Source organism: Cherax quadricarinatus, chromosome 84 (genome assembly GCF_038502225.1).
Source record: "Cherax quadricarinatus isolate ZL_2023a chromosome 84, ASM3850222v1, whole genome shotgun sequence".
Classification (NCBI taxonomy): Eukaryota; Metazoa; Arthropoda; class Malacostraca; order Decapoda; family Parastacidae; genus Cherax; species Cherax quadricarinatus.
Genome location: NC_091375.1, coordinates 10,606,328 through 10,630,042, shown reverse-complemented (window position 1 = coordinate 10,630,042; position 23,715 = coordinate 10,606,328). Strand labels below are relative to the sequence as shown.

At 39.0% G+C, this 23,715-nt stretch overlaps 1 protein-coding gene across 1 annotated transcript in view; it reads right to left on the bottom strand.

Moving 5' to 3' along the window:
- The window catches only part of GlnRS (Glutaminyl-tRNA synthetase), a 42,720-nt gene extending 20,798 nt beyond the window's left edge, over window positions 1–21,922 (bottom strand). Inside the window, exons 1-9 of the mRNA XM_070103049.1 lie at window positions 21,682–21,922; window positions 20,088–20,255; window positions 19,721–19,857; window positions 16,940–17,148; window positions 11,543–11,685; window positions 8,553–8,739; window positions 7,764–7,951; window positions 6,596–6,819; window positions 2,412–2,551 (exon numbers count right to left, since the gene is read on the bottom strand). Of these exons, the coding sequence (XP_069959150.1) occupies window positions 2,412–2,551; window positions 6,596–6,819; window positions 7,764–7,951; window positions 8,553–8,739; window positions 11,543–11,685; window positions 16,940–17,148; window positions 19,721–19,857; window positions 20,088–20,255; window positions 21,682–21,816 (1,531 nt within the window). The 5' untranslated portion in view covers window positions 21,817–21,922. The remainder of the gene's footprint in view (window positions 1–2,411; window positions 2,552–6,595; window positions 6,820–7,763; window positions 7,952–8,552; window positions 8,740–11,542; window positions 11,686–16,939; window positions 17,149–19,720; window positions 19,858–20,087; window positions 20,256–21,681) is intronic.
- Window positions 21,923–23,715: the final 1,793 nt, after the last annotated feature.

Here is a 23,715-nt window from a genome sequence, read left to right as displayed (position 1 = left end):
AACTTATATTAAGTTAGTAATAGAACTAGGCATTAAAAACACAATAAAAAGTAAAATACAGTACATACACAGTACATTCGTTACTTACCTTAAAATTTTTGTAGTCTTAACGTAGGGCGAGAGGCGAGTAGTATTTCTCTGTAGGAAGTCACGTGTAGGTAGCCCTGGTTCCCCATCCCAGTCTTAATATACAATATTTAAAGCAGCCCAGAGCAATAAAGTACACATACAGTACACTCATTATTTACCTTAAAATGTGTAGTCTTAATGTAGGATGAGAGGCGAGTAGTATTTATTTGTAGGAAGTGAAATGTAGGTAGCTGGTAGATGTAGCTATGTAGTCCACCTGGCTACATAGCTACACCTACCTGCCTACATGATATTTAATGTGGCCCAGAGCCATATTATTACCATCAACATACCTCGTTTCACCAAGTTTAATCATTTCTAACAACTACCTTTAGATGCCATCATAAACAAAGGGAGAAGTAATGAATAATTCATGTTGAGAATTGTAAACAAAAGCAGAGTGTTAAGGGGAGTGACTAGGCCAAATGCAGATTCATACACGTTTTCTCTGGTGCTGGACCAGAAAAAACGTAATGTTTTCCCTTCGCCTGGCTATCACACCTCCATAGCATATAAACATAGCATGTTTATATGCTATGGAATGTGTTTCTTGTATAATTTTGAAGAAAATATCATAGATGAATTAATGAAAAAGTCTATTAACATAAAATAAGACATTTAATGTGACCAAGAATGATTATTATTATGTATTAGTATTATTGTTTGACAGTGATTATGTATGAGTGAGGTGAAAGTGTTGAATGATGATGAAAGTATTTTCTTTTTGGGGATTTTCTTTCTTTTTGGGTCACCCTGCCTCGATGGGAGACGGCTGACTTGTTGAAAAAAAAAAAAAATTAGTATTATTACTATGGTGTTAAGACTAGAGGAACACTCTTAGTGATTTTAATGTGTACCTGCATGCGAGCACAGTGTGCAAGTATATTTAGGTACAAGTACACATAAGTATAATTAGCAGAGTACATATAAAATATGCAATAACTAAAAAACACCTGAAATTTTGGAAAATTTCCAAACATAATAGGGAGATGTGCTCATGGAGAATGTAAACAAACCGGGTGGGGCACGCCGTATTAGAAAGACTGGGAACCGTATAGAAAGTTTTGATCATAATTTGAAATTGCCGTATTAGCGGAACACCCCGAGGCAAAACGCAGTAAGGCAGGGCCCTACTGTACTATTAAGTATATATGTAAAATTAAAAATATGATAACAGAATTAGAGAGACGCATACAATACACAAATTTTTAACACGACAACCGTCTCCCGCCAAGGCAGGGTGACCAGAAAAATAAGAAACATAAAATTTTCTTCTTTATACATTTAGTAATTTATACAAGAGAAGGGGTTCTAGCCCCTTGCTCCCAACATTTTAGTTATCTCTTACAATATGCATGGCTTACAGAGGAAGGATTCTTCTCCACTTGCTCACAGAGTGGAGAATTTTTATCAGTATAATCTAGTATAGTAATATACTGCAAATCTTATTGACAGAAATCTTGTACTTTTAATAATGGTCCCTGCTTTATCTTTGTTGGTATTCCTTACATGACATGTCACTATTTGCTGAAACCATCTTGTTCCTTCACTTAAGAGGTGCATGGCATGAAATGAACATGCACTGCATTGGTGTCAATATTTTCTCAGCAGTTACAACATCAACCATGAGGATGAATTCCCTTACCCCATTTTACATTGTTGGGTAGTAGAATACTACTTCCAGTAGGATCAAATTTACTCTGTCTCTGGCCTATTATGACTTGGCAAATTAGAAATGGTTATAATGTACTGAATTAATAATAGAGTAATCATTCATAATTATCAAAACTTAAGTACCTAACTAACAAACAAGTTAGATTTCTGGTTTATAACTCAGAGCCTCTTTGATGATAAAAGAAAAGTCAATAGTGCAAATGAGTCACGAGTATCACATTTGCAAGTGCGCACCAGAATTCAGACATTAGTTTCTTTGATTTTTTCTTATGGACCTTGCTCATTGTGTGGCTGGTTGTAACTCTTGTCATTCCTAATTTGACTCGGTTGTTGTGCACTCAGCTCACATACTGAGGGTTTGTGGTTCGATTCCTGGCATGGAAGGAAACACTGGGCATGTTTCCTTACACCTGCTGCCCCTGTTCACCTAGCAGTACCTGGGTGTTAGTAGACTATATTAGGATGCATCCAGGAGGTGGCAGATGAGGTAGGATAACTGCTCTTAGCCTGTAAAATTGATGTGTTAAAAAAGAATGCTGATCATTAAGTACAATACAAAATTCCTTTCCCCACAATGTATACAAGGTATTACTGCACCTTTTACTCACCTCGAACATGGCCTTCTGAAATGAGTTTACCAATTTTACGCTTGGAGACAACAGTATAGTGCATGTTGAGGCGACCATACTCCCACTGGACTGGACAATATATATCCAGGGCATTACATAACCAGTAATAAGATGATCGTCTGAAAGAATAGCTTTGCTTCAGTAGACAAAACTGGAGAGGATTAGGAGAGCAGATAGATACAAAGTTTGAGGAAGTAGAGTGATGTATGGATGATGGAATTTAAGGTGGGTTAGTATCATGGAATAGAAATGGGACAAAACAAAAACATGCCAAACAAATGAACAGATTGCTTAATAAAACAAAAAAAGCATCAGACAAAGATAGACCTAACATTCTTAATTGACAAAAGATTGTCACTTGACTATCTCATGAATGAAACACTGTGGTACAAAACTGCCTGGTCATGGACTGCACCGCAGGGGCACTGACCCCTGGAACTCCCTCCAGGTATGCAAATACTGTTCCACTTCAAAATAGTCTTTAGAAATAGGGATGGGGAGATGCTGAGAAATCTGCTCACAATATACATTTGACCAAAACTGGAGTATACATCAGTTGTATGGTGTCCCCACTAGAAAGAACATGTGAACAAAATGGAAAAAGTTCAAAGATGAGCTACAAAATTGCTACCATAACAAAAAAAAAAAATACAAGTTACGAAGAAAGGTCAGTCCCTATTAGACAGTCCCTCACTGGCTGATTGGAAGAAAAGAGGAAATATGATGCACTGTAAGAGCACACAAGATTATAAAGGGATAAAATAAACAGGTAAGGAAAATTTCCAGGTATTACCAGAAAAGGAAACAAGAAGCCACAGTTCTGAACTATGAAGTACCAAAGGAATACAACATGGAAATATAAACACTTAAGCAGTATAATGTGATCCTTTATTGACACGAGTATCAAACAGGTAGATCTGTTTGTGACTTGATAAAGCCCACTGCGTGGGCGAAATGTTTTCAATAAAGGATCACATTATACTGTTTAAGTGTTTATATTTCCATTGTGTCGGTATTTTATACCATTTATTTCCATCCAGAACGCAACATAAAAGGAATACTTAGTAACTTCTGCTACACTGGCACACTTCCAATACTGCAGCTTTTACATAGGGAGAAATATTGAAAAATAAAAAATCACAATTCAAGTTAGGCCAGAACTGGAATATGCAGCGGTTGTGTGGTGTCCGCATCTAAAAAAAGTAAAAACAGTAAAAGCGGATAGTAATAACCCCCCAAAATAAAAAATGCCTTTTTAGCTAATAATGCACTTGCAAAGCAAAGGCACAAAGACAGACTGGATACTTTATTTAGCCAACTTTTGCTTGCTGATTAAGTTCTTTTTTCAAGTCTTAATAAAACATTCATTTGGCTTTTGTGTCTGTCTTACAACTTTGTTGGTATTTTATATCTATGTGCAAAAATACCTTTGTTGGCCGATAGAAAAAGAGAAAGATAACACATCAGACAATAAAATTATACAGAAAGGAAGTTAAAAACATTCTTGATACAAACATGAAAAACAATTAGCCTAAGTATAAACCAAAAAATACTTGTGATGAAAGAATACTAGAAAGATTTTCTTCAAAAAGTGGTAGAATACTAGGACGGGATACAAGGGGAGTAATATCATAAGTGCTTCAACTATTGGGATGTTTAAAAAATTATAGGAGGGGTAGGGATATTTGCTGTTTGGAGGGATGTCGAAACTGTTGTATCTGCGTGAACTGGCAAGACAGTGATAGTGTGAATGATGGCGAGTGTTTCTTTCTTGGGTCACCCTGCCTAAGTGGAAGACAGCCAGTGTGTTACCAAAAATTTAAACAGTGAAAAATACTTTAATTCATCCTGCAATATCTTCCTGCAGAGTACAGTACCCTGTCATATAATCATTGAAACATCCACAAAGTATTCTGGTCTTTGTTTAAAAGAAATCTTTTTACGAGTTTCAGATAATTTTTCAGTTCTTATGAGCTCCGGGAAATGGATCACGCCACTTTTATAATGAGGCCGTATTTTCAAATTTACTTTCAAATTAATCTCTATTTTTCAGGAAGCTATTTCTCCAATATGACCATCCCTTAACAGTTTCATTCAGTATTCAATCCCTTGTTTTCACAGTAATACAGTGGACCCCCACATAACGATATTAATCCATTCCCGAGAGCTCATTGTTATGCGAAATTATCGTTATGCGAATGAATTTTCCCCATAAGAAATAATGGAAATCAAATTAATCCGTGCAAGACACCCAAAAGTATAAAAAAAAAAATTTTACCACATGAAATATACATTTTCCTACACACAAAGAGAAGGATACATGCACAATAGTAGAGTAGTACATGCACAATATATATTGTGCATGTACTTCTCTACTAAATGAAGAATAAATGACACTTACCTTTATTGAAGATGCAGCAATGACTGATGAGACACTGTGTCCTGGGAGTGCCTTTTCCTCCTGAGTACTGTAGGTCCTCTTTGGCATTTTCTTCCAGAACAGGCCTTATCACACTGTGTATGCCACTACGATTCTTAAATCTCTCAAACCAACCTTTGCTGGCTTTAAATTCACCAATATGAGCACTAATTCCAGGCATTTTTCCCTGTTCACCTGGGTGTTAGTCGACTGGTGTGGGTTGCATTCTGGGAGACAAGATTAAGGACACCAATGGAAATAAGTTAGACAGTCTTCGATGACATTGACTTTTTTGGGTTATCCTGGGTGGCTAACCCTCTGGGGTTAATTCTTCCTTGGTATTCTCAATAAGCCACACCAACAATGGTGCTACAGCAGCAGCAGCAGCAGCAGCTGACAGTGCTACAGCAGCAGCTGACAGTGCTACAGCAGCAGCAGACGGTGCTACATCAGCAGCAGATGGTGCTACAGCAGCAGCTGACGGTGGTACAGCAGCAGCAGCAGCAGCTGACAGTGCTACAGCAGCAGCTGACAGTGCAGCAGCAGCAGCTGACAGTGCTACAGCAGCAGCAGCTGACAGTGCTACAGCAGCAGCAGCTGACAGTGCTACAGCAGCAGCAGCTGACAGTGCTACAGCAGCAGCAGCTGACAGTGCTACAGCAGCAGCAGCTGACAGTGCTACAGCAGCAGCAGCTGACAGTGCTACAGCAGCAGCAGCTGACAGTGCTACAGCAGCAGCAGCTGACAGTGCTACAGCAGCAGCAGCTGACAGTGCTACAGCAGCAGCAGACGGTGCTACAGCAGCAGCAGATGGTACTACAGCAGCAGCAGATGGTACTACAGCAGCAGCAGATGGTACTACAGCAGCAGCAGCAGCAGCAGCAGCTGATGGTGGTACAGCAGCAGCAGCAGCTGATGGTGGTACAGCAGCAGCAGCAGCTGACAGTGCTACAGCAGCAGCAGCAGCAGCATCAGCAGTTGACCATGGTACCACAGTATTTCGATAATATTTCTCACCCTTTTTACCACAGGGTTGGCACTAGAAGCTTTCTTGGGGCCCATGGTCACTTATTTTGCAGATAAAATCACCAAAAACACTGTAATAATACGAAATGTTCCGATTGTACGCTTGGATGTTACCGCGGAGGCTGGCTGGTAAACAATGCCACCGACAAAACATGTGAGGCTGGCTCAGGCCGCACATTAGACGCGTCTCGGACGAATAGCGTTGAGCAGGTTTTTTAGCGGTATGCGAGGCAAAATCTTAGCGATAAAATGTATCGGTATGCGGATTTAACATTATGTGATGCCAATGGTATGAGGGGTCCACTGTACTTAACCTTCATACATTAACCCTTAAACTGTCCAAACGTCGATCTACGTTTACGTGCATAGCACTCCGACCTTGATTTTCTCCATTTGAAAACATGTAAAAAAACATAGATCTACGTTCGGAGCGATACGCGAGCGAACATAGATCTACGTTTGGACAGTTTAAGGGTTAAGCTACATATTCTGAAATCATCTTTCATTTCATTTATACAGCTATATAGAGGCTTCCTATTTCCCTTTTCTAATTCTGATGAATTAAGTTTTGTTAATTACACCAGCTGTCTCCTGCTGAGGTATATTGATTTAATTCACTTTCTGTGTATATCCAACAGAAAGAGAACAGAAACTGTACAATATAACAAATAAACCATGTACTACTATATATACAGTGATCTTGCATAATACAACATACCTTGCCTGGAACTCTTTTGTACACAGAGAGTGAGTAATATGTTCAATGGAGTCACAAAGACAATGAGTGTAGTCGTAGGTGGGATAGATGCACCATTCATCACCTGTACAGTGGTGAGGTACAAATTTAATCCGGTAAGCAACGGGATCAGCTTTCCCTTCCTCCAAGATTGTTTTGAGTCGTAATGTTGCTTCTCCTTCATCAAATTTACCATGCTTCATGTCCTAGTAAATGAAGAAAACAATTAGTATGCATTGATTTTCTTACTTGTATAATTTAAGCTATAAATTGTTGATTAGCACCCCCCCCCCAAAATTTTTTTTTTAACACACTGGCTATCTCCCACCGAGGCAGCGTTAACCAAAAGAGAAAAACACTTTCACCATCAATCACACAATCACTGTCTGTGCAGAGATGCCCATATACGACAGTTCAGATGTCACTCCAAACATCCAAGAATGATGAGAAAGTCACAATACTGTGGCTAGAACAATTTACAATTAACCAACAATACAAAAAGGAACTTTTATACAATACTTAGTATAAAAGACCATAATAAAGACAAGAATAATTTTTTTAACACGTTGGACATCTCCCACCAAGGCAGGGTGACCTGAAAAAGAAACACTATCACTGTCTTGCCAGAAGCATGCAGATACAACAGTTCAGATGTCCCTGAAAATAACAAATATCCCAAACCCTTCCTTTAGAGTGCAGGCACTGTACTTTCCACCTAAAAGAAAAACTGAAAACCTGTTTGAGGTTCTCTCTCCAAATTAAAGAATAAATAAATTGTGGAACAGGTGGGGTTCGAACCAATGTCAAACAAGTCCTAAAACTCTCAGGCCAGTGCGTTAACCACTGGGCCAACTGACTCTAATAAGGACTCACTTGCCATGAGTTCAAACCCCACCCATTCCTTGATTTGTTTGCAATCATGTTTTACAATTTCACGAGTCAGTTTAATGAAAGGATCACTGTAAACAGCCGAGTCTGAGTGAGCTCTTTCCAAGTCTTGGCATAACAAATTTATGCTTTGTTATGTGGTCATCTCTTTTTTTGGGTCACCTTGCCTTTGTGGGACACAGCCAGTGTGAAAAAAATGTGTACAGTAACAAGAAGACAGTACAAACTTAAACTACTCAAGGCTGCATAACTAATATAATACCTCAAACAATTGGAGAGATTCATGAACAGGTCTATCCCTCCAGGGAGAAGGTGGAGCATCATATCCCCGTACTTCTTCTGGCTTCTGATGACAAACATATGCCAAACCTTTCTTGATAAGCACAATCGCCCACTCATACAATTGTTGGAAGTAATCTGACGAATGTGTTATCTTGTATGGTTTGTAACCTGGAAAAAAAAAGTCCACAACCCTCATAATAATAATAATAATAATAATAATAATAATAATAGTAAATTTTTATTTCAACAAGTACATGGTACAACTAGTTGACATCAATAACACACTATATAGAAAGTCCCTAGATATGCAGAACATTATGAGCAACTTAGTTTAATTTTGTCCCCAGGAGGCAACCTACACCAGTTGGCTAACACCCAGGTACCTACTAGGTGAGCAGGGATAGTAGGTGTCTTAAGGGAACATGCCTGACATTTCCACCCATACCGGGGATTGAACCATGGACACTCAATATGCGAGTTGAGTGCACTACCAACCGAGCTACGGGACACCTAACCTTGCTCGACAAAACAATGTAGCTCTTGCTACAACAAACCATGGTGAGCCATATCTAATTTCAACATTATTATTGTTATACAAAATGTAGCTTTCATTGGGCAACAAAATACTGTCATTCATTCAATAAAACAACAGATTAAATTACAATAATTCATAATAAGTGTGCAAATAAATCTTGCTTACTCTTCTATCTGCTTTCCTGAACATTTGCCACTGACATACACATTAGTATAAATTATATTCTAGACTCACCGAGCCACTCAACCATCTTCCTAATTCCCACAAAAAATTTCTCCTCTTCCTTCTCCGGGTTGGTGTCATCGTAACGGAGAAAGCAAACTCCACTGTTGGCTGCTGCATACCCAAAGTTGATGTTGATAGCTTTTGCATGGCCAATATGCAGAATACCATTGGGCTCTGGAGGAAAGCGGGTGCGTACCTGGAAGATAACACCTGAACTGTCTTAAAAGAAACAATTTAATGTCTCAATTTGCATCAATTGTACACAGGAGGCCCCTGTTTATATGGCTCTAGGGTTTGTGACCCCAATGATAAGTGAAAATTACTGGTAGATGGAAAAGAGCAGTTCTGTAAATTACTGATGTTAAACTAACAAAATCTGATGACAAATGGTGTCTCACATACTTATATCAAGCAATATTGGCATAATAGAAATGCAATATATACATATGATCAGCGAGATGATTGAAGAGGACAAATGGAAAACACACATACACATATACATAAGTAGAGAATATCAGTAAAGTGCAAGCAAGGGGCTAATAACCCTTTCTCCTGCTTAGATTGCTAAATTTAAAAAGAAAAACTTTTGTTTTTTCTCTTCATGTCACCCTGCCTTCAGCCTTGATGAGATATGGCCAGTGCATTAGAAAAAAAATCAGTGAAGTACTAAAAAATCGAACCAAAAGAGGACTCACAGCGGGCATGAGCATGTTAGATAGGAGTGAATGGAGACGAATTGTGTTTGGGACCTGACGAGCTGTTGGAGTGTGAGCAGGGTAATATTTTGTGAAAGGATTCAGGAAAACCGGTTAGCTGGACTCGAGTCCTAGAAATGGGAAGTACAATGCCTGTACTTTAAAGAAGGGGTTTAGACCATCTGAGTGCCTCTGTGAAGACAGTGATTATGTATGAGGGATGGTGAAAGTGTTGAATGATGAAATTTTTTCTTTCTTTTTGGGGTTTTCTTTCTTTTTGGGTCACCCTGCCTCGGTGGAAAATGGCCGACATGTTAAAAAAAAATATATTTAGAAAGATTAGAGGAAGCACTGGTGTGGCAGGGCAGTTATAGAAAAGTGGAAAAATTGTCTAGTGGTGGCACTTAAGTGAATTCCTTAATTAGCTTTAAAAATATGCTCAATAGGTGCACGAGTAATAGTGGACGGATGACAGCAGGATCTACCTATCATAGGCCAATAGGCCCACTGCAGAGGTATACTTTATTTCTTACTAGTATGTTCTTATTTTGAGTACGGAATAAAGTTTAAAGGCATCTGCACATTATGCTGACTGAAAATTAAATTACTCTTAACCCTTAAACTGTCCAAACGTAGATCTAAGTTTCTTCAACATTTGAATCTAAAAAAACGTAGATCTTTTTTTTTTTTTTACATTTGAAGACGTGTAAAAAAAACTTTGATAAATGTTTTTTGTTTTTTTTGTTATATTTTAAAGATTGGATATCAGATTGGAGGGAGAGAGTATGGAGGAGGTGAATGTATTCAGATATTTGGGAGTGGACGTGTCAGCAGATGGGTCTATGAAAGATGAGATGAATCATAGAATTGATGAGGGGAAAAGAGAGAGTGGTACACTTAGGAGTCTGTGGAGACACAGAACTTTGTCCTTGGAGGCAAAGAGGGGAATGTATGAGAGTATAGTTTTACCAACGCTCTTATATGGGTGTGAAGCATGGGTGATGAATGTTGCAGCGAGGAGAAGGCTGGAGGCAGTGGAGATGTCATGTCTGAGGGCAATGTGTGGTGTGAATATAATGCAGAGAATTCGTAGTTTGGAAGTTAGGAGGAGGTGCAGGATTACCAAAACTGTTGTCCAGAGGGCTGAGGAAGGGTTGTTGAGGTGGTTCGGACATGTAGAGAGAATGGAGCAAAACAGAGTGACTTCAAGAGTGTATCAGTCTGTAGTGGAAGGAAGGCGGGGTAGAGGTCGGCCTAGGAAAGGCTGGAGGGAGGGGGTAAAGGAGGTTTTGTGTGCGAGGGGCTTGGACTTCCAGCAGGCATGCGTGAGCGTGTTTGATAGGAGTGAATGGAGACACATGTTTTTAATACTTGACGTGCTGTTGGAATGTGAGCAAAGTAACATTTATGAAGGGGGTTCAGGGAAACCGGCAGGCTGGACTTGAGTCCTGGAGATGGGAAGTACAGTGCCTGCACTCTGAAGGAGGGGTGTTAATGTTGCAGTTTAAAAACTGTAGTGTAAAGCACCCTTCTGGCAAGACAGTGATGGAGTGAATGATGGTGAAAGTTTTTCTTTTTCGGGCCACCCTGCCTTGGTGGGAATCGGCCAGTGTGATAAAAAAAAAAATGAAAATATGTAAAAAAACGTAGATCTACTTTTGGAGCACTACGCATGTGAACGTAAATTTGTTTGGACAGTTTGAGGGTTAAACAGTAAAAAATCTGCTACTTCAATGTCTAACTAGGACAAAATTTTACAAACTTTGAAAAGAAAATACACAAGCTGAATATAACTAATGCTGGAGGATTAGGGCTGAGGAGAAGAGTGGTGGGTCTTTTAACAAATTTTATGTCAAGACTGACTGACTTAAATTCATGTCCTTTGAGAGAAAAAAAGACTGGAACCATTTTAAAAGCAGCATCTAGAGTGGTGGCATTTAACCTGGGGTATTTACCTTCCCTAGGAAGGGGAAGGAGTAATTACAGTTTGTTATAAAAGGAATTTCACTGAACTTTTCAAATAAGCTTTTAAAAATACTGAAATATATTATAAATCTAAGTAAAAATTTGTTTTTTTCTTTAAACTTATCAGCCATTTCTCAGTGAGGCAGGATGACCTGAAAAAGAAGAAACACTAAAATGTAATAAAATGTAATTAGTTTTGTTAAGTAGCTCTGAAGGTAAACCAAAACCAAAATGGTTAAATACAACCTCAGCACTAATTCTGAGTGTGAAACACCAATGAAAAATAATATAAAGATAACAGAAAATCATCTGGCAGTGAGGAGACATAGACATTGATACCTGTCCACCAGTGATCTCAAGATGTTCCTTTAACAGTCGATGGGTGTTCTCGGTTATAACATATCCTTCAGTCTTATGATTGTCCCCAGGAGCATGAAACGTGACTGTCTTCAGGAACTCCGTCATGGTCACACACTGCTTCTCTGTGAATCACAAAAGAAACAAACTCAGAACATCACCTTTTTTTAGAACTATGAATCTACATTTCAAGTGTTACAAATCGGACTTGGTGAAGTCCAATCATGGACAAGATATATTGATACTAATAAAAATTTCAATACAAGTATATAGAGAAAAAGTATAAAGAGAAAGACTATATAGTATACTACAGTCTTTCTCACCAAGTGTCACCTATGCCTGATTTTATATAACAAAGTCTAAGATCATTACCTCTTAACATTGCAGAGTGGACTATCAAAAGAAACAGCAATATATATTTTAATACAGTATTTAAACATTTACTTATATGGATAACTAAAGTGTAATGAACACTTGGCAATGCTCAATAATAACCCACGTGGAGATAGAAACTCGGAAGATTACTTGATCTGTATATTTCGACCCCTTTCATCTTCAGCAGATGAAGTGGATCCCAGAAGCGGACTGAAATATACTATCTTATCACTGTCTTACCAGAAGCCCATAAATGCTTCAGTTTAGATGCCTTCCTAATTTTTTTTAACACATCGGCCATTTCCCACCAAGGCAGCGTGACTCAAAGAAATAAACTTCCATCATCATTCAACACTTTCACCATCACTCATACATAATCACAGTCTTTGCAGAGGCCCTCAGATATGACAGTTTACATGTCCTTCCAAACTGCCAATAACACATACTCCTCCTTTAAAGTGCAGGCATTGTACTTCTCACTTCCAGGACTCAAGTCTGGCTAACCAGTTTCCCTGTATCCCTTCTGTTTGTCTTATTGTTATCTCTTACTGTATACTGGACCATATAGCAGTAATATGAAAGCTCCTAATGAACAAACAAGTATATAATACAACAGTGAATGAATCTCAAAGATTCATTCAACACGCAAGTGCATCTAAGTAATTCAAGAAAGTCACTATGTACAACATATTCCCCTCAATAACTAAAAAAAAAAAAAAAGAGGAGGGATATCAATCTAAGATATCCCAAGAAAGCCAATTAGTGTGCATATTTCCATTGTAGTAGGTTGGTAGACAGCAACCACCCAGGGAGGTACTACCGTCCTGCCAAGTGAGTGTAAAACGAAGCCTGTGATTGTTTTACATGATGGTAGGATTGCTGATGTCTTTTGTCTGTCTCATAAATATGCAAGATTACAGGCATGTCTTGCTACTTCTACTTACACTTAGGTCACACTACACATACATGTACACATTTATTTATACACACTCATCTGAGTTTTCTTTGATTTTATCTTAATAGTTCTTGGTCTTATTAATTTTCCTTTTATATCCATGGGGAAGTGGAATAAGAATCTTTCCTCCGTAAGCCATGCGTGTTGTAAAAGTCAACTAAAATGCCGGGAACAATGGGCTAGTAACCCCTTTTCCTGTAAAGATTACTAAAAAGAATAAGAAGAAGAAAATTGTCAAAGTGGGAAGTCTGAATGTGCGTGGATGTTGTGCAGATGATAAGAAAGAGATGATTGTGGATGTTATGAATGAGAAGAAGCTGGATGTCCTGGCTTTAAGTGAAACAAAGCTGAAGGGGGTGGGAGAGTTTCAGTGGAGAGGAATAAATGGGATTAGGTCAGGGGTTTCAAATAGAGTTAGAGCTAAAGAAGGAGTAGCAATAATGTTGAAGGATAAGCTATGGCAGGAAAAGAGGGACTATAAATGTATTAATTCAAGGATTATGTGGAGTAAAATAAAGATTGGATGTGAAAAGTGGGTTATAATAAGCGTGTATGCACCTGGAGAAGAGAGAAGTGTAGAGGAGAGAGAGAGATTTTGGGAAATGTTGAGTGAATGCGTGGGGAGTTTTGAATCAAGTGTGAGAGTAATGGTGGTTGGGGATTTTAATGCTAAAGTGGGTAAAAATGTTATGGAGGGAGTAGTAGGTAAATTTGGGGTGCCAGGGGTAAATGTAAATGGGGAGCCTTTAATTGAGCTATGTGTAGAAAGAAATTTGGTAATAAGTAATACATATTTTATGAAAAAGAGGATAAATAAATATACAAGGTATGATGTAGCACGTAATGAAAGTAGTTTATTAGATTATGTATTGGTGGATAAAAGGTTGATGGGTAGGCTCCAGGATGTACATGTTTATAGAGGGGCAACTGATATATCGGATCATTATTTAGTTGTAGCTACAGTTAGAGTAAGAGGTAGATGGGAAAAGAGGAAGGTGGCAACAACAAGTAAGAGGGAAGTGAAAGTGTATAAACTAAGGGAGGAGGAAGTTCGGGTGAGATATAAGCGACTATTGGCAGAAAGGTGGGCTAGTGCAAAGATGAGTAGTGGGGGGGTTGAAGAGGGTTGGAATAGTTTTAAAAATGCAGTATTAGAATGTGGGGCAGAAGTTTGTGGTTATAGGAGGGTGGGGGCAGGAGGAAAGAGGAGTGATTGGTGGAATGATGAAGTAAAGGGTGTGATAAAAGAGAAAAAGGTAGCTTATGAGAGGTTTTTACAAAGCAGAAGTGTTATAAGAAGAGCAGAGTATATGGAGAGTAAAAGAAAGGTAAAGAGAGTGGTGAGAGAGTGCAAAAGGAGAGCAGATGATAGAGTGGGAGAGGCACTGTCAAGAAATTTTAATGAAAATAAGAAAAAATTTTGGAGTGAGTTAAACAAGTTAAGAAAGCCTAGGGAAAATATGGATTTGTCAGTTAAAAACAGAGTAGGGGAGTTAGTAGATGGGGAGATGGAGGTATTGGGTAGATGGCGAGAATATTTTGAGGAACTTTTAAATGTTAAGGAAGAAACAGAGGCAGTAATTTCATGCACTGGTCAGGGAGGTATACCATCTTTTAGGAGTGAAGAAGAGCAGAATGTAAGTGTGGGGGAGGTACGTGAGGCATTACGTAAAATGAAAGGGGGTAAAGCAGCTGGAACTGATGGGATCATGACAGAAATGTTAAAAGCAGGGGGGGATATAGTGTTGGAGTGGTTGGTACTTTTGTTTAATAAATGTATGAAAGAGGGGAAGGTACCTAGGGATTGGCAGAGAGCATGTATAGTCCCTTTATATAAAGGGAAAGGGGACAAAAGAGACTGTAAAAATTATAGAGGAATAAGCTTACTGAGTATACCAGGAAAAGTGTACGGTAGGGTTATAATTGAAAGAATTAGAGGTAAGACAGAATGTAGGATTGCGGATGAGCAAGGAGGTTTTAGAGTGGGTAGGGGATGTGTAGATCAGGTGTTTACATTGAAGCATATATGTGAACAGTATTTAGATAAAGATAGGGAAGTTTTTATTGCATTTATGGATTTAGAAAAGGCATATGATAGAGTGGATAGAGGAGCAATGTGGCAGATGTTGCAAGTATATGGAATAGGTGGTAAGTTATTAAATGCTGTAAAGAGTTTTTATGAGGATAGTGAGGCTCAGGTTAGGGTGTGTAGAAGAGAGGGAGACTACTTCCCGGTAAAAGTAGGTCTTAGACAGGGATGTGTAATGTCACCATGGTTGTTTAATATATTTATAGATGGGGTTGTAAAGGAAGTAAATGCTAGGGTGTTTGGGAGAGGGGTGGGATTAAATTATGGGGAATCAAATTCAAAATGGGAATTGACACAGTTACTTTTTGCTGATGATACTGTGCTTATGGGAGATTCTAAAGAAAAATTGCAAAGGTTAGTGGATGAGTTTGGGAATGTGTGTAAAGGTAGAAAGTTGAAAGTGAACATAGAAAAGAGTAAGGTGATGAGGGTGTCAAATGATTTAGATAAAGAAAAATTGGATATCAAATTGGGGAGGAGGAGTATGGAAGAAGTGAATGTTTTCAGATACTTGGGAGTTGACGTGTCGGCGGATGGATTTATGAAGGATGAGGTTAATCATAGAATTGATGAGGGAAAAAAGGTGAGTGGTGCGTTGAGGTATATGTGGAGTCAAAAAACGTTATCTATGGAGGCAAAGAAGGGAATGTATGAAAGTATAGTAGTACCAACACTCTTATATGGGTGTGAAGCTTGGGTGGTAAATGCAGCAGCGAGGAGACGGTTGGAGGCAGCGGAGATGTCCTGTTTAAGGGCAATGTGTGGTGTAAATATTATGCAGAAAATTCGGAGTGTGGAAATTAGGAGAAGGTGTGGAGTTAATAAAAGTATTAGTCAGAGGGCAGAAGAGGGGTTGTTGAGGTGGTTTGGTCATTTAGAGAGAATGGATCACAGTAGAATGACATGGAAAGCATATAAATCTATAGGGGAAGGAAGGCGGGGTAGGGGTCGTCCTCGAAAGGGTTGGAGAGAGGGGGTAAAGGAGGTTTTGTGGGTAAGGGGCTTGGACTTCCAGCAAGTGTGCGTGAGCGTGTTAGATAGGAGTGAATGGAGACGAATGGTACTTGGGACCTGACGATCTGTTGGAGTGTGAGCAGGGTAATATTTAGTGAAGGGATTCAGGGAAACCGGTTATTTTCATATAGTCGGACTTGAGTCCTGGAAATGGGAAGTACAATGCCTGCACTTTAAAGGAGGGGTTTGGGATATTGGCAGTTTGGAGGGATATGTTGTGTATCTTTATATGTTTATGCTTCTAGACTGTTGTATTCTGAGCACCTCTGCAAAAACAGTGATAATGTGCGAGTGTGGTGAAAGTGTTGAATGATGATGAAAGTATTTTCTTTTTGGGGATTTTCTTTCTTTTTTGGGTCACCCTGCCTCGGTGGGAGACGGCCGACTTGTTGAAAAAAAAAAAAAAAAAAAAAAAAAAATTTCCATTGGAATACCTACTTACTACTAGGTGAACAGGGGCAACAGATGTAAGGATACATGCCTAACATTTCCACTCATCTCAGGATCAATCCTAGATTCTTTAATTCTGAGTCGGAGGAGCTATCATACATATAACTCAAACACATACTCTAAATAACAATCCTCTGGAAAAAATACCAAACCCATCATGGACAGTAATGATAAAACAAATAATTATACAGTATACTTTATATATCCCCATATGCTTAAGCTTACCCGAAATGCTCTGGGCTTTCAACATGTTCTCAAGTGTCACCCATTTCTATAAAAACAATGCATCATTTGAAATAAATTTGTATTGTATTGTAATGTGTATGGCCAGTTACTAGAGAGAATCTATGATGTGCACTATATATACTGGCTCCCTCACTCTTAATGTGACTTGTAAATGGTCCAAGTCAGACCAAAACATCATAAGCTTCTCTCTTCTATGTGCGGGTTATTTGTGTATGAATCAAATGTACAGTGTTACAATATTATGGCTCACCTGGCTGCTGCACTGGCAACACTGCACACACTTCTCCCTTCTCTCTCTTGTCTGATTTTGTTTTGACTGGCTTAACTAAATCTTCTTCTCTCTTTGGGCCCAAGAGTGTCAAAAGTTGCAGATCTATCTCCTCTTTGACTTTACGACTGTCAGCCCACTGAAGGGATGCCCGGACCTGGCCCATGAGTGGCCCTGTGTTGTATCGATACCTGAGAACAGAACAAAATGCATTATGTCACTTCAATGGAATTGTCTGGATTCAAATGCACAAAAAGAGAATTATCATCCCTGCCCTTTAATCCACTGCACTAAGGGCTGGTAATCCCAGACCATGGGTTAAAATTCCAATCACTCAACTGAATTGTTACATTAGTTAATTATGAATTTCAAACACACACTGTACTGCATTCACTGAAGGCTACTGTTATCTAATGAACCATCTGTAACAGACAGTTTTTACCCAAAATGCACTGAAGAATCTCTGAAAAATTTCTCACATTCTAAACCATTACTGCATAAAATAAAATATATCATTCTTTTATATAAATTAAGCTCTGGATGTGGGAAATACAATGCATACACTCTGAGGGATGAGTTGAAACATAGATTTGAAGAGCACTTTGACCTAGTAGATCACCATATTCTTCACACTAAAACAAATACAGTACAACCCAAATAAGAACACCCAAGGTAAGACTAACAAAATTACAAATTATTAACATAAAGAAAACACACAATATGAGCGATGGCAGGATGAGGGAGGATTTTGCAGTTCAGAGGGTCAGCTGAATTACCCAACTGAATTAATTGTAATATCTGTGAACTTCTGTTAAGAGAGCTACAGAATGATTAATGGTGAAAACAATTTCTTTTATTGGGTCACCCTATCCTGATTTCCCATTTTCATTGTAGTTTATGCATAGTATATAGTACTACAGATTTTTGGGGGGAGGTCTTCTAGGAACCCAGTAAATACAAAAAACTCCAAGTCCTAAAAAGTTTAGACTGATGATACAAAATTAAATTTGTTTTAGATAAAGATATAAAAAAAATCCCATTCTGTGATTTGACTGCAATTGTGTTATTACAATTTCATGAGTCATGAAGGTAAGGCTGGACACACATTGCAGATAGGGAAAACACAATGCCTGCACTATGAAGGATAGACAGGGATGTTGCAATTCAGTGGAACACTGGAATTATGTCTGTGCTCTACCGGAAAGAAAGCTTAGGAGTGAGTATTTAACCCTTTGAGGGTAGACAGGCCCTCTCCGAGACTCGTTCTCAGGGTCGGCCAAATTAAAAAAAAAAAAAAAAAAAATTCTTATGAAAAGATACGAGAATCTTTTCCAGATCATAATGACACCAAAAATATGAAATTTGATGGAAAACTTACGGAATTATGCTCTTGCGAAGTTAGCGGTCTCGGCGATGTTTACGCATCTGCGATTTTGCCCGCTTTGAGCCCCATTTTCAGCCAGTTCCACTGTACTAGTCGAAAAAACATGAATATTTCGCTAGAACTCCATATTTTCTATCGAAGGAGTGCAAGAAACCACCCATTTACCAATTTCAACTATCCAGTACAGTGGTCAGAATTTAGCAATTTTGCCAATTTCACACATATTTCAAAAGATGCCAATTTCCGAATAGGGTCCAGAACAAACAAGAAATACATTCCTGGTACTAAAATGACATTTCCTCTGTTCATTAGTCACGTCTCAAGGCCCCTCTTACATTCTTTGCTTTCCACTTTGAATTTTTATTCTCACAAAAAATGGAAGATTTACTGTTATGCAGACTACTGCATTAGTGTAAAAAATGGTATGAATCATATTGGCGCACTTGCAAAAGAATATTAGACTCACCAGTTGACGTGTATTGGACGCTTGGCATGATTTGTTTACTTTTGAACTTTGGTAAAAATCGAACATTTCTGCTACTTTGAGCTCAATTTCAAGGTACTTTTCATTGTAAAACCAGTCAAAATCATCTCAATTTCTATGATATGCCTTCCATTCTACAAAATGAGACCAAGAAAACTAGAATACAACAATAAATACCATACGAAAATACAGTGCAAAGTCGCTGTTTTATTCCAAAAAAACGGTCAAAGTTTTTTTTTCTCATTATGCACTGTGTGCTGCAGGATTTTTTTTATACCGTGCACACTGACCACATAGACCCATTCTTTCATATGGAGGCCTACCAGCTTTCTCCCACTAGATTTGAGGGCGCTAGAATTTAGGCGTACTAGTACGTCAAAAACCCTGGGTCGGAAGCCGTACTAGTACGTCCGAAACCCTCAAAGGGTTAACATATAAATAATACAAAATGAAATATTTATTTCCCAAGAAGATACATTTATGTTACTGAGACTCTTACATCTGAAGTTAGTGAACTTACAAGGAAGAGCCCAGTCTTGCAAAGCATTAAGGGTAGACTAAAACAAGAACTCACAATTACTTGACACCGATTAGTTGAAGGTAGACTGGGTGAACAATGAGTTTAATATAACCAGGTTGTCAGCAGATTAACAAATAAAAGAATTGTTTTAAGTAACACAACACTATCTATTTAAAACAACAATGTTAATATGAAAGAACAGTTACACAATGCATTAACAATTTGAGCAGTAAAAATTCTTTCGAGGATGGAGAATTTGACTTAAGTTTTTAGAGATGGAAATTTAGCAAAGACAAAAAGTGCCTAGATACAAGTATTAATAAGAATATGAAGGAAGTACATAGGTGGAATATATTTTACTACAACATTTCTCACCTTTGTTTTAGAATGGCTTCCTTCTGTTTGCTGATGACAAGTGCCACTCCAGCTTCTATTTCATCCTGAGACACCTCTATCCCCACACCGCATGCTTTTCCAAATGCAGCTGTGTCAATATCACCCATGGCATGGTCCTATGAAAAGTGGGATACATAATATTTCTCACTGAAAGCTGATATTTAGACTAATCAAGCAATTAGCACACAATGTTAGCACCACAGTTCCCTTGATCATGCACCGACACCAAACCCATTTCTGAATATCACAAAAATTTATGAATAGAGCCTTATCCATTCTTTTATCTGCTCTTCTTCTGACTATTACTTCTTAACCATGTCAAAAAAAAATACTAATAATTAATTACCTGGATAAACTTAATTGCTGCTGTAAGTTTGGCTTCTTGATTTATACGACCATCTGCCACGTAATCCACTAAAAATGGAAGACAACTGTGAAACTGCCGTGGAAGCTTGGTACCGAGGTTATAGAGCAAATTACCAACACTTTTGGTCAGCTCACCTTTTGCACGAGCCTGCATGATCGTATAAAAAAATTAAGAACAACATTATATACATGTAAATGAACTTTATACACATCAGAGAAGTATGCAAAATAAGAATACAGTGGATGGTGCCTCAATAGATCACAGTAATCAAATTTTTCAATAACTCAATAAAAAAAGAAGGACCTCATAAACGCTGCCATAGAGAGAATAAAAAAAAAAGAGTGCACATGCATGCGCATGCACGCACGCACACACATATGCACATGCACACACACAAGTGCTAAACAAAAAATAATTCCACAACTTGCTGCAACACAAGTGCTAATTAAATCTACATAATCAGTTATATGTTAAGGATGGCAAAACTGTAGCTAAAACCCCAAGTTTGCATAACAGGAATATACAGTATGAAAGAGCTAACTGAACATATTTAAATAATTCAACAAATTCAATTCAACCCAATCTTTCACACCAATTGCATTATTCCACTTATAAACAACAATAGTGTACCTTGCAAAAACTCCAAATGCATTCTTAACCTGTACATTGCATAAAGCAGCGTCCAGGTTTTATTAACAACTCAATAAAACCTGGACATCTGTTTGAGTATCATTGTTTGATATAAATACACTACTCTTAATCTATTCAATACTCAACTTTCTTCACACTAGCCTGTTATTATATTACCGTGTATTATATATTATCCTCTTTAATATATAGATGAGGTTCAGCTCTGGTTGCAACTGAGTGAACTTAAACCCTCAAAGAAGTAAATAAAATGGTTACAGGGAGAGATATTGAGATATTTACTCAAGGTTAAGTAAGTTTATTCAGGTACAGGTACACAAATACAATTACATAAATTATCATACATAGCAACATATGTGTAGATTACCTAGGAAAACCCATCAAGGAACCTTCCTTAAGGGGGATTACAAGATGAAATTCCTTGGGATCAAGAACCCATCATTGGCATCAAGGCACCATTCTTGAAGATTTTTATGGGGAAGAGCTAAACCCACAGGGATTATGCAGCACCTGTGGGGTGGATGGAAGGCATTGAGGCTCAATTCAGGGAACTGGAGGATAGATCCAATTCCTTAGATCAAGAGCCCCTCACCAGTATCAAGGAACCTCCCTTGAGGGGTCTATTCTTGAAGATCAAAACTTCTTGGATTAAGAGCCCATAATCAAAAATCACCTATTAAGGGACTAACAATATGAAACTCCTAGGATCAAGAGCCTTTCACTGGCACCAAAGCACCTTTCTGGAGGAAACATGAAATCCTGGGATCAAGAACCCCTCACCATCAAGGCACCTCCCAGAAAATACACGAGATGAGCTGCCCTGGATCAAAAGCCCTTCACCATCAACTCACCTTCCCTTAAAACATAAAAAAAAAAACCCTGGATCAAGAACCCTTCCCCCCCCACTGACCGGCGTCAGCCTCACCTGGTCAGCAATGGAGGTCAGGAGGGCCGTCAGCGCCTCATTCTTCAGCGTCTCCTTCACCTTCTGCTCTGAGAGACCCAGCAAACTCAACTTCTCAGCTGTCTCCATCATATGTGTCACCATGTGTATCACCATATGTGTCAGGAAGCGTGTTGCATCAGCTGACACATGGACCTCACTGAGGTAAATAACTAGATGGAAGACACACTGTGTGTTATATATCCCTCTGTCATGTATCTGCTGCCATCTAGCGTGTGGATACTCAAGCCAGGATCCACCTACCTGTATCCCTGGCAGGTTACATCAGCAGTTAAGATAAGATAAGATTTCGTTCGGATTTTTAACCCCGGAGGGTTAGCCACCCAGGATAACCCAAGAAAGTCAGTGCGTCATCGAGGACTGTCTAACTTATTTCCATTGGGGTCCTTAATCTTGTCCCCCAGGATGCGACCCACACCAGTCGACTAACACCCAGGTACCTATTTGCTGCTAGGTGAACAGGACAACAGGTGTAAGGAAATGTGTCGAAATGTTTCCACCCGCCGGGAATCGAACCCGGGCCCTCCGTGTGTGAAGCGGGAGCTTTAGCCACCAGGCCACACAGTTACGTAGATTATCATACATAGCAACATATGTGTAGAGAACCTAGGATAACAAAACAAAAAGTCAAAGTGACTTATTTCCATTGGGGTCATATAGGACCCCAATGTCACTACTACCAGACTTTGGCTGGAGTACAAGTATCTCTGGGAAGTCACATCAGCAGTCAATGTAGACCAGATGTCACTACTACCAGGCTCTGTCTGGACTACAAGTATCTCTAGGAGGTTACATCAGCAGTCAATGTAGACCAGATGTCACTACTACCAGGCTCTGTCTGGACTACAAGTATCTCTAGGAGGTTACATCAGCAGTCAATGTAGACCAGATGTCACTACTACCAGGCTCTGTCTGGACTACAAGTATCTCTGGGAGGTTACATCAGCAGTCAATGTAGACCAGATGTCACTACTACCAGGCTCTGTCTGGACTACAAGTATCTCTAGGAGGTTACATCAGCAGTTAATGTAGACCAGATGTCACTACTACCAGGCTCTGTCTGGACTACAAGTATCTCTAGGAGGTTACATCAGCAGTCAATGTAGACCAGATGTCACTACTACCAGGCTCTGTCTGGACTACAAGTATCTCTAGGAGGTTACATCAGCAGTTAATGTAGAATAATACACGTGTATCAGTCTGCATTATAATATCAGTACTACCAGGCTTCAGCTGGACTACAAGTATCTCTAGGAGGTTACATCAGCAGTCAATGTAGACTGGATGCCACTACTATCAGACTTCAGCTGAGCTACAAGTATCTCTGAGAGGTTACAACACCAGGTGATGTAGAATGGATGTCACCACTATCAGGCTCTGGCTTTATTATAAATATCTCTGAGAAGTTGCATCAGGTTTACCAGCTGTTGTAGATATGACAAAGTGTAAATTCTTGCGTTATTATGTGCTGAAATGCGATAAAATTAATGAATTCAGAGACAATTCATTCGCAGATATCCAGGATATGTTAAAATATTTTATCAGCAGTGACCTTACCAACCAGTAATGAAAAAAAAATACCTTGACAATGCACTGATTGGGAAGTTGCAAGTATCTCACCCCTCAAGGAAGGTTCCTTGATGTTGGTGAGGGGCTCTTGATTTAGGGAATTGGATCTGTGCTCCAGTTCCCCGAATTAAGCCTGAATGCCTTCCACATCCCCCCCAGGCGCTGTATAATCCTCCGGGTTTAGCGCTTCCCCTTGATTATAATAATAATGCAAGTATCTCAGGGAGGAGGTTGTGTCATCATCAGGGAACCCAACGTAACTCAACCTCAAGCCCAATGTAGCCCAACCTTAGAAAACCTAATGTAACCCAACCTCAGGAAACCCAACCTCTGGAAACCCAACCTCTGGAAACCCAACCTCTGGAAACCCAACCTCAGGAAACCCAACCTCTGGAAACCCAACCTCTGGAAACCCAACCTCAGGAA